Raw genomic sequence first — 15,205 nt, 5'->3', positions numbered from 1 at the left:
CTGCCAGGTCAGTGAGAGAGGCCTGTCCGGGTACACTAAACCTATTCCGGCGGGAGTGGCGCAGAAGTGTTACGTTTGGGAGCAGGACTGTTTCCTTATCATAACGCCTGAATCTGCTGTTCTCCTTTCTTCGACAACTTTACTTTCCTCACCACAAGTCTATTGTTTTTACCCGGCTGGTAACAGCAAAGAGCACCTGTCTGGACATTCCTTTACTTCTACTATTATCAATACGCATCATTCACCCCTAGGAGTTCGGAGGAGCCATGAGGTAATACGCCGCCCAAACATCCAGCAGCTCCTCCGGGGGTAATGCTACATATACATTTGGCCTATATTTGCTTTTTCCTTTTCACACTTGACCCTTTTACACACCTTTTTTACACTTGACCCCACAATTTGTATTTTCTACATTGCGTAACCCAATAAAACTTTATTGAAAAGAAGAACAATGTACAGAACTAAATGCCTACATACCATTTTAGCTGCTGGGGGTGTTCCTTCTTCTACATCTTCTGTTGTGATAACTTCTGAAACTGAAGATGTTTAAAAAAAAAAAAAATGATCTCAACATTAATAGGACTCAGTTACAGAATACATTTTCATACACTTTGTGTTGTGCTGATGGGGCTCCCATTTACAGTAAAACCTTGGTTTGAGAGCGTTTTGCAAGACAAGCAACATTTTTTAATACATTTTGACTTGATATACAAGCGATGTCTTGATACAAGAGTAGCGTCATGTCACAACTGAGTATAAAAGAGAAGAGAGGCGCCTCTAAGTGTAGCAATATGGTTACATTTAATGAAGGTACAACATTTAGCAACTCACATGGTTGATGATTAAAAGAGGCACATCTAAGTATGCAGGGATCCGGGGTAAAGCGATCCACATAGACCGTCCTCCTCACCACCATTGATGTCGTCCCTTCCACGCTGCGCTCCACGAGCGGTTCAAGCCTCGCTTTCAGATCGCTGGGTAGTCTTCCTGGTCACGATTGCAGACTGACAGCGGTGAGAGTCAACGGTGAGGAGGATGGTCTATGTGGATCGCTTTACCCTGGATCCCTGCATACTAATACCACGTACACAGGCCCGTTGCTAAAAGGCACGCAAACCAAGCAATTGCTTGGGGTCCCGAGCTGGCCTGGGGCCCCAAGCAGGGCCCTTGCTTACCGCCCTTGCCGTGCTTCTTACAGCCGCCTGAGAGCTCTATAGAGAGCCTGCAGCACTGCTGCCAGCCTGCCTCGAGATGTCACTTCCCCTTCTCTGTGTAGCGTGGCCGAGCAGCTCCTCCTCTTGTCAGTCCGGATTCCGGCCGGGTACCGCGCGGTACAGGAGATTCAGTTTCCTGTTCCCGGCCGGACTGACAGGAAGTGCACACTGAGTGCTCACTTCCTTTCAGTCCGGCCAGGAACAGGAAACTGAATTTCCTGCCACGAGGTACGGACGCGGTAGGGAGGGGGGCCCCGGGGGGGAGTAAAAAGAACATAGGGAGGGGGGCCCGGGGGGAGTAAAAAGAACACGGGGGGAGTAAAAAAAAACATAGGGAGGGAGAGAGGGGAGTAAAAAAACATGGGGAGTAAAAAGAACATAGGGAGGGGGAGGGGGGAAGTAATAAAGACACGGCCCATTTTTTTTTTACCCCCCTATGATTTTTGTACCATGTTCTTTTTACTCCCCCCCCCCCCCCCCCCCCCGCCCACCCAGTTGTGTGACAATAGCAAATTACTATTCACTATAGTCTTCCTGATTCTCCTCTGCTAGGGAACAGCAGTAGGAAGTTTTCTCTTCACCTAAACTTTCCAGGAATGAACACCCAGAATCACCCGAATTTACATATAAATACCCAACGCCATTTACATTGGATACACTGGATATTAATTACAGAACAATGCCTTGAGTATCGCTCCCTCTACAAAGCTGGTGGGAGGGGGAGAAACAGGCTTTCAGCTGCTGCAGAGAGCTGCACATGGCATGGTTCTGTCGCTGCCAGGGCCATCTTTAATATTGCCTGGAGTGTGAAAGCAGCCTAAGAGTTAGGGAGTGAATGAGACAGGGGGGGGGGGAGCTGAGAGACAGAGGGGGGGGTCAGAGAGACAGAGGGGGGGGGTCAGAGAGACAGAGGGGGGGGGGTCAGAGAGACAGGGGGGGTCAGAGAGACAGAGGGGGGTCTGAGAGATAGAGGGGGGGTCTGAGAGATAGAGGGGGGGTCTGAGAGATAGAGGGGGGGTCTGAGAGATAGAGGAGGGGGCTAAAAGAGGGGGGACTGAGAGACAGGGGGGGACTGAGAGAGTCTCAGTTAAAAAAATAAGTTTTTTTTTAAACGGCCCACTGAGCCATCGGCCCACCGGGAAACTCCCTGTAGTCCCTATGGCCAGTCCATCCCTGGCCTGGACCCTGGGCAAAAAAATGCTTGGGCCCTCCCCCCTCCATGCAGTTTCGTTCTCATTTCAATTAATGGCAATGCTGATTTTTTTTTACCGAATACTAATATAAAGAGGAGTTTTAACACTGGCCACCAATGTAATAGGGGTTTACACTGACTACTAATGTAACAGGGGTTTACACTGACCACTAATGTAATAGGAGTTTACACTGACCACTAATGTAATAAGAGTTTACACTGACCACTAATGTAATAGGAGTTTACACTGACCACTAATGTAATAGGGGTTTACACTGACCACTAATGTAATAGGGGTTTACACTGACCACTAATGTAATAGGGGTTTACACTGACTACTAATGTAACAGGGGTTTACACTGACCACTAATGTAATAGGAGTTTACACTGACCACTAATGTAATAAGAGTTTACACTGACCACAAATGTAATAAGAGTTTACACTGACCACTAATGTAATAGGGGTTTACACTGACCACTAATGTAATAGGGGTTTACACTGACCACTAATGTAATAGGAGTTTACACTGACCACTAATGTAATAGGAGTTTACACTGACCACTAATGTAATAGGGGTTTACACTGATCGCTAATGTAATAGGGGTTTACACTGACCACTAATGTAATAGGGGTTTACACTGACCACTAATGTAATAAGAGTTTACACTGACCACTAATGTAATAAGAGTTTACACTGACCACTAATGTAATAAGAGTTTACACTGACCACTAATTTAATAGGAGTTTACACTGACCACTGATGTAAGAGGGGTTTACACTGACCACTAATGTAATAGGGGTTTACACTGACCACTAATGTAAGAGGGGTTTACACTAGAGGTCGACCGATATGGGTTTTTCTCTGGCCGATGCCGATGCCGATATTTCGAAATCGGGGCAGCCGATGGCCGATATATGATGCCGATTTTTGCGGCCGATATTTTGGGCCGATTTTTGGATTGGGATGCATTGTGGAGGAGGATGGATGGTGCTGGGCGTGGGTGGGAGATGCGCTGTGGAGGGGGAAAGATGGTGCTGGCTGTGCGTGGGGGATGCATTGTGGAGGGGGATGGCTGGATGTTGCTGGCGGTGGATGTGTTGTGGAGGGGGATGGATGATGCTGGCCGTGGGTGGGGGATGCGTTGTGGAGGGGGATAGATGGATGGTGCTGGCCGTGGGTGGGAGATGCGTTGTGGAGGGGGATGGCTGGATGTTGCTGGCCGTGGAGGGGAAGAGATGGATGGTGCTGGCTGTGGATGGAGGGAAGGGGGTGGATTGATGGAGCTGGCCGTGGGTGGGGGATGCATTGTGGAGGGGGATGGATGGATGGAGCTGGCCGTGGGTGGGGGATGCATTGTGGAGGGGAAGAGATGGATGGTGCTGGCTGTGGATGGAGGGAGGGGGGTGGATGGATGGTGCTGGCTGTGGATGGAGGGAGGGGGGTGGATGGATGGAGCTGGCTGTGGGTGGGAGATGCTTTGTAGAGGGGGGTGGATGGATGGAGCTGGCCGTGGGTGGGAGATGCTTTGTAGAGGGGGGTGGATGGATGGAGCTGGCCGTGGGTGGGAGATGTATTGTAGAGGGGGGTGGATGGATGGAGCTGGCCGTGGGTGGGAGATGCTTTGTAGAGGGGGGTGGATGGATGGAGCTGGCCGTGGGTGGGAGATGTATTGTAGAGGGGGGTGGATGGATGGAGCTGGCCGTGGGTGGGAGATGTATTGTAGAGGGGGGTGGATGGATGGAGCTGGCCGTGGGTGGGAGATGTATTGTAGAGGGGGGTGGATGGATGGAGCTGGCCGTGGGTGGGAGATGTATTGTAGAGGGGGGTGGATGGATGGAGCTGGCCGTGGGTGGGAGATGCTTTGTAGAGGGGGGTGGATGGATGGATGGAGCTGGCCGTGGGTGGGAGATGTATTGTAGAGGGGGGTGGATGGATGGAGCTGGCCGTGGGTGGGGGATGCATTGTGGAGGATGAGATGGATGGAGCTGGCCGTGGGTGCGAGATGCTTTGTAGAGGGGGGTGGATGGATGGATGGAGCTGGCCGTGGGTGGGAGATGCTTTGTAGAGGGGGGTGGATGGATGGATGGAGCTGGCCGTGGGTGGGAGATGCTTTGTAGAGGGGGGTGGATGGATGGAGCTGGCCGTGGGTGGGGGATGCATTGTGGAGGATGAGATGGATGGAGCTGGCCGTGGGTGCGAGATGCTTTGTAGAGGGGGGTGGATGGATGGATGGAGCTGGCCGTGGGTGGGAGATGCTTTGTAGAGGGGGGTGGATGGATGGATGGAGCTGGCCGTGGGTGGGAGATGCTTTGTAGAGGGGGGTGGATGGATGGAGCTGGCCGTGGGTGGGGGATGCATTGTGGAGGATGAGATGGATGGAGCTGGCCGTGGGTGCGAGATGCTTTGTAGAGGGGGGTGGATGGATGGAGCTGGCCGTGGGTGGGGGATGGATATATATAAAATGTGTGTGTATACAGGAGTATGTATATGAGTTTGTATACAGGAGAGGGGTGTGCTCTGACATGTACACACTGTTCCCTCCAGCACTGCCCATTGGATGACACCTGTGAGCTCCCACGTGAGTAGAGTACTATCACTAGAGAGCCGAGGCACCTATCATAGATAATATGAATACTGTACATTACCCCAGTATCAGGCTGCCAGCCTCCAGCAGCACGAGAAATTAACCACTTAAGGACCAGCCCATGTACATATACGTCCACAATATGGCACGTACAGGCACATGGGCGTATGGGTACGTCCTCGCCTATTAGCGGGTGGGGGGTCCGATCGGGACCCCCCCCGCTACATGCGGAGGTCGGGTCCGCTCGGGGAGCGATCCGGGACCACGGCGCGGCTATTTGTTTATAGCCGCTCCGTCGCGATCGCTCCCCGGAGCTGAAGAACGAGGAGAGCCGTGTGTAAACACGGCTTCCCCGTCCTTCACTATGGCGGCGCATCGATCGCGTCATTCCCTTTATAGGGAAGACACGATCGATGACGTCATTCCTACAGCCACACCCCCAAACAGTTGTAAACACATACTAGGTGCACCCTAACTCCTACAGCGCCCCCTGTGGTTAACTCCCAAACTGCAACTGTCATTTTCACAATAAAGAATGCAATTTAAATGCATTTTTTGCTGTGAAAATGACAATGGTCCCAAAAATGTGTCAAAATTGTCCGAAGTGTCCGCCATAATGTCGCAGTCACGAAAAAAATTGCTGATCGCCGCCATTAGTAGTAAAAAAAAAAAAAAAAAAAAAAATGCAATAAAACTATCCCCTATTTTGTAAACACTATAAATTTTGCGCAAACCAATCGATAAACGCTTATTGCGATTTTTTTTACTAAAAATAGGTAGAAGAATACGTATCGGCCTAAACTGAGGAAAAAAAATGTTTTTATATATGTTTTTGGGGGATATTTATTACAGCAAAAAGTAAAAAATATTGCTTTTTTTTCAAAATTGGCGCTCTATTTTTGTTTATAGCGCAAAAACTAAAAACCGCAGATGTGATCAAATACCACCAAAAGAAAGCTCTATTTGTGGGGAAAAAAGGACGCCAATTTTGTTTGGGAGCCACGTCGCACGACCGCGCAATTGTCTGTTAAAGCGACGCAGTCCCGAACTGTAAAAACCCCTTGGGTCTTTAGGCTGCATATTGGTCCGGGGCTTAAGTGGTTAATCCCTCAGCCACGCTGCTGGTAGCCTCAGCCTGCGCGCCGGCCCCGCCCCCCTACCTCGGCAGCTGCAGTAGTTGTCTGTGCGAAGAGATCACAAAAGCTTCCTGCATGCTGGGACGGTGGCGAGATTACTGAACATGGGCTCTAGGCTACGGCTGGAGCCGTAGCCTAGAGCCCATGTTCAGTAATCCCGCCACCGTCCCAGCATGCAGGAAGCATTACATGTGTGATCTCCGCACAGACAACTACTGCAGCTGCTCGGGCTTGTGACATGTTTGCTTTCTGCTACAGCCCGCCGAGGTAAAGGGGGGGGGGCGGGGCCGGCGCGCAGACTACCAGCAGCGTGGCTGAGGGATTCATTTCTTGTGCTGCTGTAGGTGGAGCGGGACTTAGTGTGGCAGCCGAAAATCGGCCGATTTTTTTACAATAATCGGCCGATGCCGATCTCTTAAAAACGGTCAAATATCGGCCGATATATCGGCCGACCGATATATCGGTCGACCTCTAGTTTACACTGATCGCTAATGTAATAGGGGTTTACACTGACCACTAATGTAATAGGAGTTTACACTGACCACTAATGTAATAGTGGTTTACACTGACCACTAATGTAATAAAAGCAATTTGCTTACCTTTGCAGAACATGGTGACGGTAGGCTAGCAATAGTAACAAATGGAAAAAGAAAATATGGACAGCCGCACTCCAAAAAACCTTGATGGTTGTCTTTATTTAAAAAAAGCAAAAATGCACTACAAGTCACAGCACACTACACGGGAGTAAAACAGCTGACACGTTTCACGCTATAAATTAGTGCTTAATCATGGGCAGCAGTAGTAACCAATCCCTCTCCCTGTCCGGGCCCCTATGTGTGCTTGGCCCCCCTACAGGAGGACTGGTGGTCCCCCCCCCCCCATCAGCAGCCCTGGGTGTATCCATAATTATTATTATTATTATTAAGTAGTAGATTGACAATCCTACCTCCATTAACTTGTAGCGTCACTGGATTTGCTGCGACAACCACCGATGGCAGTTTCACCTTTAAGGGAGATACGACGTGACTAGACATGGCACCGAGGGTGGGGCAGAGTAAGACGTCTGGATTGTGGTACCTGCAGGGAAGGAAGGTTTCGGACATATCATTGTCTCTGCATTCACCACAACATTCCGAGCAACGGGCGTGGATCTGTACAGTTGTCTATTAGCCAGGATCATAGAGAGTAACTCTGAATCTGCGCCGTCGTAAATGTAAGCGTATTCTGGAAACCAGATACGCTTAAATTAGGCTAAGATACGAGCGGCGTAAGTCTCCCACGCCGTCGTATCTTAGGGTGCAATTTTTCCGCTGGCCGCTAGGTGGCGCTTCCGCTGAGTTCGGCAAGAATATGTAAATGACTAGATACGCCGATTCACGAACGTACGTGCGCCCGGCGCAGTAAAGATACGCCGTTTCATGATAGTGGGAGCAAGTTAGCGGTCACATGATAGCGGGAGCAAGTTAGCGGTCACATGATAGCGGGAGCAAGTTAGCGGTCACATGATAACGGGAGCAAGTTAGCGGTCACATGATAACGGGAGCAAGTTAGCGGTCACATGATAACGGGAGCAAGTTAGCGGTCACATGATAACGGGAGCAAGTTAGCGGTCACATGATAACGGGAGCAAGTTAGCGGTCACATGATAGCGGGAGCAAGTTAGCGGTCACATGATAGCGGGAGCAAGTTAGCAGTCACATGATAACGGGAGCAAGTTAGCGGTCACATGATAACGGGAGCAAGTTAGCAAGATAGCGGTCACATGATAGTAGGAGCAAGTTAGCGGTCACATGATAGCGGGAGCAAGTTAGCGGTCACATGATAACGGGAGCAAGTCAGTGGTCACATGATAACGGGAGCAAGTTAGCGGTCACATGATAGCGGGAGTAAGTTAGCAAGATAGCGGTCACATGATAACGGGAGCAAGTTAGCGGTCACATGATAGTGGGAACAAGTTAGCGGTCACATGATAGCGGGAGCAAGTTAGCGGTCACATGATAGCGGGAGCAAGTTAGCGGTCACATGATAGTAGGAGCAAGTTAGCGGTCACATGATAGCGGGAGCAAGTTAGCGGTCACATGATAGTGGGAACAAGTTAGCGGTCACATGATAGCGGGAGCAAGTTAGCGGTCACATGATAGTGGGAACAAGTTAGCGGTCACATGATAGCGGGAACAAGTTAGCGGTCACATGATAGCGGGAGCAAGTTAGCGGTCACATGATAGCGGGAGCAAGTTAGCGGTCACATGATAGCGGGAGCAAGTTAGCGGTCACATGATAGCGGGAGCAAGTTAGCAAGTTAGCGGTCACATGATAACGGGAGCAAGTCAGCGGTCACATGATAACGGGAGCAAGTCAGTGGTCACATGATAACGGGAGCAAGTTAGCGGTCACATGATAGCGGGAGTAAGTTAGCAAGATAGCGGTCACATGATAACGGGAGCAAGTTAGCGGTCACATGAAAGCGGGAGCAAGTTAGCGGTCACATGATAGCGGGAGCAAGTTAGCGGTCACATGATAGTGGGAGCAAGTTAGCGGTCACATGATAGCGGGAGTAAGTTAGCAAGATAGCGGTCACATGATAGTGGGAGAAAGTTAGCGGGCACATGATAGCGGGAGCAAGTTAGCGGCCACATGATAGTGGGAGCAAGTTAGCGGCCACATGATAGCGGGAACAAGTTAGCGGTCACAAGTTAGCGGTCACATGATAGCGGGAGCAAGTCAGCGGTCACATGATAGCGGGAGCAAGTCAGCGGTCACATGATAGCGGGAGCAAGTTAGCGGTCACATGATAGCGGGAGTAAGTTAGCAAGATAGCGGTCACATGATAACGGGAGCAAGTTAGCGGTCACATGATAGTGGGAGTAAGTTAGCAAGATAGTGGTCACATGATAGTGGGAGCAAGTTAGCGGTCACATGATAGCGGGAACAAGTTAGCAAGTTAGCGGTCACATGATAGCGGGAGCAAGTTAGCGGCCACATGATAACGGGAGCAAGTTAGTGGTCACATGATAACGGGAGCAAGTTAGCAAGATAGCGGTCACATGATAGTAGGAGCAAGTTAGCGGTCACATGATAGCGGGAGCAAGTTAGCGGTCACATGATAACGGGAGCAAGTCAGTGGTCACATGATAACGGGAGCAAGTTAGCGGTCACATGATAGCGGGAGTAAGTTAGCAAGATAGCGGTCACATGATAACGGGAGCAAGTTAGCGGTCACATGATAGTGGGAACAAGTTAGCGGTCACATGATAGCGGGAGCAAGTTAGCGGTCACATGATAGTAGGAGCAAGTTAGCGGTCACATGATAGCGGGAGCAAGTTAGCGGTCACATGATAGTGGGAACAAGTTAGCGGTCACATGATAGCGGGAGCAAGTTAGCGGTCACATGATAGTGGGAACAAGTTAGCGGTCACATGATAGCGGGAACAAGTTAGCGGTCACATGATAGCGGGAGCAAGTTAGCGGTCACATGATAGCGGGAGCAAGTTAGCGGTCACATGATAGCGGGAGCAAGTTAGCAAGTTAGCGGTCACATGATAACGGGAGCAAGTCAGCGGTCACATGATAACGGGAGCAAGTTAGCGGTCACATGATAGCGGGAGTAAGTTAGCAAGATAGCGGTCACATGATAACGGGAGCAAGTTAGCGGTCACATGAAAGCGGGAGCAAGTTAGCGGTCACATGATAGCGGGAGCAAGTTAGCGGTCACATGATAGTGGGAGCAAGTTAGCGGTCACATGATAACGGGAGAAAGTTAGCGGTCACATGATAGCGGGAGTAAGTTAGCAAGATAGCGGTCACATGATAGTGGGAGAAAGTTAGCGGGCACATGATAGCGGGAGCAAGTTAGCGGCCACATGATAGCGGGAGCAAGTTAGCGGCCACATGATAGCGGGAGCAAGTTAGCGGCCACATGATAGCGGGAACAAGTTAGCGGTCACACGTTAGCGGTCACATGATAGCGGGAGCAAGTCAGCGGTCACATGATAGCGGGAGCAAGTCAGCGGTCACATGATAGCGGGAGCAAGTTAGCGGTCACATGATAGCGGGAGTAAGTTAGCAAGATAGCGGTCACATGATAACGGGAGCAAGTTAGCGGTCACATGATAGTGGGAGTAAGTTAGCAAGATAGTGGTCACATGATAGTGGGAGCAAGTTAGCGGTCACATGATAGCGGGAGCAAGTTAGCGGCCACATGATAGCGGGAACAAGTTAGCGGTCACATGATAGCGGGAGCAAGTTAGCGGCCACATGATAACGGGAGCAAGTTAGTGGTCACATGATAACGGGAGCAAGTTAGCGGTCACATGATAGCGGGAGCAAGATAGCGGTCACATGATAGCGGGAGCAAGTTAGCGGTCACATGATAGCGGGAGCAAGTTAGCGGTCACATGATAGTGGGAGTAAGTTAGCAAGATAGCGGTCACATGATAGTGGGAGCAAGTTAGCGGTCACATGATAGCGGGAGCAAGTTAGCGGCCACATGATAGCGGGAACAAGTTAGCGGTCACATGATAGCGGGAACAAGTTAGCGGTCACATGATAGCAGGAGCAAGTTAGCGGCCACATGATAGCGGGAGCAAGTTAGTGGTCACATGATAGCGGGAGCAAGTTAGCGGTCACATGATAGCGGGAGCAAGTTAGAAAGTTAGCGGTCACATGATAGTGGGAGCAAGTTAGCGGTCACATGATAGCGGGAGCAAGTTAGCGGTCACATGATAACAGGAGCAAGTTAGCGGTCACATGATAGCGGGAGCAAGTTAGTGTTTACATGATAGCGGGAGCAAGTTAGAAAGTTAGCGGTCACATGATAGCGGGAACAAGTTAGCGGTCACATGATAGCGGGAGCAAGTTAGTGGTCACATGATAGTGGGAGCAAGTTAGAAAGTTAGCGGGCACATGATAGCGGGAGCAAGTTAGCGGCCACATGATAGCGGGAGCAAGTTAGCGGCCACATGATAGCGGGAGCAAGTTAGCGGTCACATGATAGCGGGAGCAAGTTAGTGGTCACATGATAGCGGGAGCAAGTTAGAAAGTTAGCGGGCACATGATAGCGGGAGCAAGTTAGCGGCCACATGATAGCGGGAGCAAGTTAGCGGCCACATGATAGCGGGAGCAAGTTAGCGGCCACATGATAGCGGGAACAAGTTAGCGGTCACAAGTTAGCGGTCACATGATAGCGGGAGCAAGTCAGCGGTCACATGATAGCGGGAGCAAGTCAGCGGTCACATGATAGCGGGAGCAAGTTAGCGGTCACATGATAGCGGGAGTAAGTTAGCAAGATAGCGGTCACATGATAACGGGAGCAAGTTAGCGGTCACATGATAGTGGGAGTAAGTTAGCAAGATAGTGGTCACATGATAGTGGGAGCAAGTTAGCGGTCACATGATAGCGGGAGCAAGTTAGCGGCCACATGATAGCGGGAACAAGTTAGCGGTCACATGATAGCGGGAGCAAGTTAGCGGCCACATGATAACGGGAGCAAGTTAGCGGTCACATGATAACGGGAGCAAGTTAGCGGTCACATGATAGCGGGAGCAAGATAGCGGTCACATGATAACGGGAGCAAGTTAGCGGTCACATGATAGCGGGAGCAAGTTAGCGGTCACATGATAGCGGGAGTAAGTTAGCAAGATAGCGGTCACATGATAGTGGGAGCAAGTTAGCGGTCACATGATAGCGGGAGCAAGTTAGCGGCCACATGATAGCGGGAACAAGTTAGCGGTCACATGATAGCGGGAACAAGTTAGCGGTCACATGATAGCAGGAGCAAGTTAGCGGCCACATGATAGCGGGAGCAAGTTAGTGGTCACATGATAGCGGGAGCAAGTTAGCGGTCACATGATAGCGGGAGCAAGTTAGAAAGTTAGCGGTCACATGATAGTGGGAGCAAGTTAGCGGTCACATGATAGCGGGAGCAAGTTAGCGGTCACATGATAACAGGAGCAAGTTAGCGGTCACATGATAGCGGGAGCAAGTTAGTGTTTACATGATAGCGGGAGCAAGTTAGAAAGTTAGCGGTCACATGATAGCGGGAGCAAGTTAGCGGTCACATGATAGCGGGAGCAAGTTAGCGGTCACATGATAACAGGAGCAAGTTAGCGGTCACATGATAGCGGGAGCAAGTTAGTGTTTACATGATAGCGGGAGCAAGTTAGAAAGTTAGCGGTCACATGATAGCGGGAGCAAGTTAGCGGTCACATGATAGCGGGAGCAAGTTAGCGGTCACATGATAACAGGAGCAAGTTAGCGGTCACATGATAGCGGGAGCAAGTTAGTGTTTACATGATAGCGGGAGCAAGTTAGAAAGTTAGCGGTCACATGATAGCGGGAGCAAGTTAGAAAGTTAGCGGTCACATGATAGTGGGAGCAAGTTAGCGGTCACATGATAGCGGGAGCAAGTTAGCGGTCACATGATAACAGGAGCAAGTTAGCGGTCACATGATAGCGGGAGCAAGTTAGTGTTTACATGATAGCGGGAGCAAGTTAGAAAGTTAGCGGTCACATGATAGCGGGAGCAAGTTAGCGGTCACATGATAGCGGGAGCAAGTTAGCGGTCACATGATAACAGGAGCAAGTTAGCGGTCACATGATAGCGGGAGCAAGTTAGTGTTTACATGATAGCGGGAGCAAGTTAGCGGTCACATGATAGCGGGAGCAAGTTAGCGGTCACATGATAACAGGAGCAAGTTAGCGGTCACATGATAGCGGGAGCAAGTTAGTGTTTACATGATAGCGGGAGCAAGTTAGAAAGTTAGCGGTCACATGATAGCGGGAGCAAGTTAGCGGTCACATGATAGCGGGAGCAAGTTAGCGATCACATGATAGCGGGAGCAAGTTAGAGGTCACATGATAGCGGGAGCAAGTTAGCGGTCACATGATAGCGGGAGCAAGTTAGCGGTCACATGATCGGTACAATCGCAAGTTAGCGGTCACATCTATGCAATCTCATGATCTGGTGGAGGAAATACTATTGAATTCACAGACAGAGCATGTCTGTGCTGCCCGTCGAAGCCACACAATTGATCATTTTCTGCCCTGGCTGACCAACTCAGATCAAAATCAATTGGAATACTGTAGCTATTCGATTGTTTGCCGTTTTAATTGAAATGCATTATCGATCGGAATAATAACATTGTAGCATGTAGGAGCACGATTAGATTTACATAAACTAAAAATATAAGGAAAAACAATCTATACAATTTGTATCCAATCAGGCAGTTCCCTGCTCTACGTGGTTGATGGCATATCCTATAGGAGATTGTACAATCAGATTGTATAGTGTATGGCTGCTTTTTAAATATATTGTGTTATCTCAATGGGAGACAAACTCACCGCACTCCGTCTCCTCACAGATCTCAGTGCAGAATGAAGAATCTCCTACCTGTTATGTTCCTTTTGTTTCCTCCTCCTCCCCCCTCCTGTTCTAGATAAAGGAAAGTGAAACCTCAGATCGCAGAGGATGGAGAATTCCTTCCTTCCCGAGAAACGAAACTGAATGTGTGCCGAGGCAAAGCAGCAGCACCGCTCCCCCCCCCCCACTGTGATTCACAATCACCAGACCGATCGTCTTTGTAACCCTTCCATTGACAAACGCAGCATTGACCGCAAATACAAAGCACAGAAAATACAACAGAACCTGAACTACAGGCACACAGCCAAGTATGCAGCTGGAAAAATATAGGGGGGTACGTAGTATAATAGTGGTAGTGTCACCATTAGATATCAACCTACCTGACAGGTCCCCCAGTACCCTCTATTGGTCTCATTGCCCACTAGCCTGCACTCCGTACCCCCTGAACCACCTACTACTGTGCACTTTGTACCCCCTACTACCCCACACTCTGCACCCCCAACTACCCTACACTCTGTACCCCCTGAACCCCCCTACTACCCTACACTCTGTACCCCCTGAAACCCCCCCACTACCCTACACTCTGTACCCCCTGAACCCCCCCACTATCTTATGCTCTGTACCCCCCCACTACCCTACACTCTGTAACCCCTGAACCCCCTACACTCTGTAACCCCTGAACCCCCTACACTCTGTACCCCCTGAACCCCCTACTACTGTGCACTTTGTACCCCCTACTACCCTAAACTCTGCACCCCTACCTACCCTACACTGTGTACCCCCTGAACCCCCCACAATCCTACACTCTGTACCCTCTGATACCCCCCCACTACCCTACACTCTGTACCCCCTGAACCCCCCCACTACCCTACACTGTGTACCCCCTGAACCCCCCACAATCCTACACTCTGTACCCTCTGATACCCCCCCACTACCCTACACTCTGTACCCCCTGAACCCCCCACTATCCTACACACTGAACCCCCCACTACCCTACACTCTGTACCCCCTGAACCCCCCCCCACTACCCTACACCCTGTACCCCCTGAACCCCCCACTATCCTACGCTCTGAACCCCCCCCACTACCCTACACTCTGTACCCCCTGAACCCCCCCACTACCCTACACTCTGCACCCCCAACTACCCTACACTCTGTACCCCCTGAACCCCCCACTATCCTATGCTCTGTACCCCCTGAACCCCCCACTACCCTACACTCTGCACCCCCAACTACCCTACACTCTGTACCCCCTGAACCCCCCCACTATCCTATGCTCTGTACCCCCTGAACCCCCCACTACCCTACAGTCTGTACCCCCTGAACCCCCCCACTACCCTACACTCTGTACCCCCTGAACCCCCCCACTATCCTACACTCTGAACCCCCCACTACCCTACACTCTGTACCCCCTGAACCCCCCCCCCCACTACCCTACACCCTGTACCCCCCCACTATCCTTCGCTCTGAACCCCTCCCACTACCCTACACTCTGTACCCCCTGAACCCCCCCACTACCCTACACTCTGCACCCCCAACTACCCTACACTCTGTACCCCCTGAACCCCCCACTATCCTATGCTCTGTACCCCCTGAACCCCCCACTACCCTACACTCTGCACCCCCAACTACCCTACACTCTGAACCCCCCACTATCCTACGCTCTGTACCCCCTGAACCCCCCACTACCCTACACTCTGCACCCCCAACTATCCTACACT

General features: G+C 50.7%; 1 protein-coding gene across 3 annotated transcripts in view; it reads right to left on the bottom strand.

Annotated features, from left to right (window-relative positions):
* LOC120928006 (interferon-induced GTP-binding protein Mx2-like) overlaps nt 1-15,205 on the bottom strand; it is a 104,452-nt gene that overhangs the window by 68,419 nt on the left and 20,828 nt on the right. The window contains exons 1-3 of one of the 3 annotated variants that reach the window (XM_040339064.1): nt 13,516-13,670; nt 7,075-7,205; nt 478-536 (exon numbers count right to left, since the gene is read on the bottom strand). In XM_040339064.1, coding sequence (XP_040194998.1) covers nt 478-536; nt 7,075-7,162 — 147 coding nt within the window. In that variant the 5' untranslated portion in view covers nt 7,163-7,205; nt 13,516-13,670. Of the gene's footprint in view, nt 1-477; nt 537-7,074; nt 7,206-13,466; nt 13,671-15,205 lie in introns of those variants that run through there. The other 2 variants (XM_040339062.1, XM_040339063.1) reach the window with 2 other exon arrangements.

Source organism: Rana temporaria, chromosome 2, assembly GCF_905171775.1.
Source record: "Rana temporaria chromosome 2, aRanTem1.1, whole genome shotgun sequence".
Lineage (NCBI taxonomy): Eukaryota > Metazoa > Chordata > Amphibia > Anura > Ranidae > Rana > Rana temporaria.
This window is presented reverse-complemented; position numbering and strand designations above follow the sequence as displayed.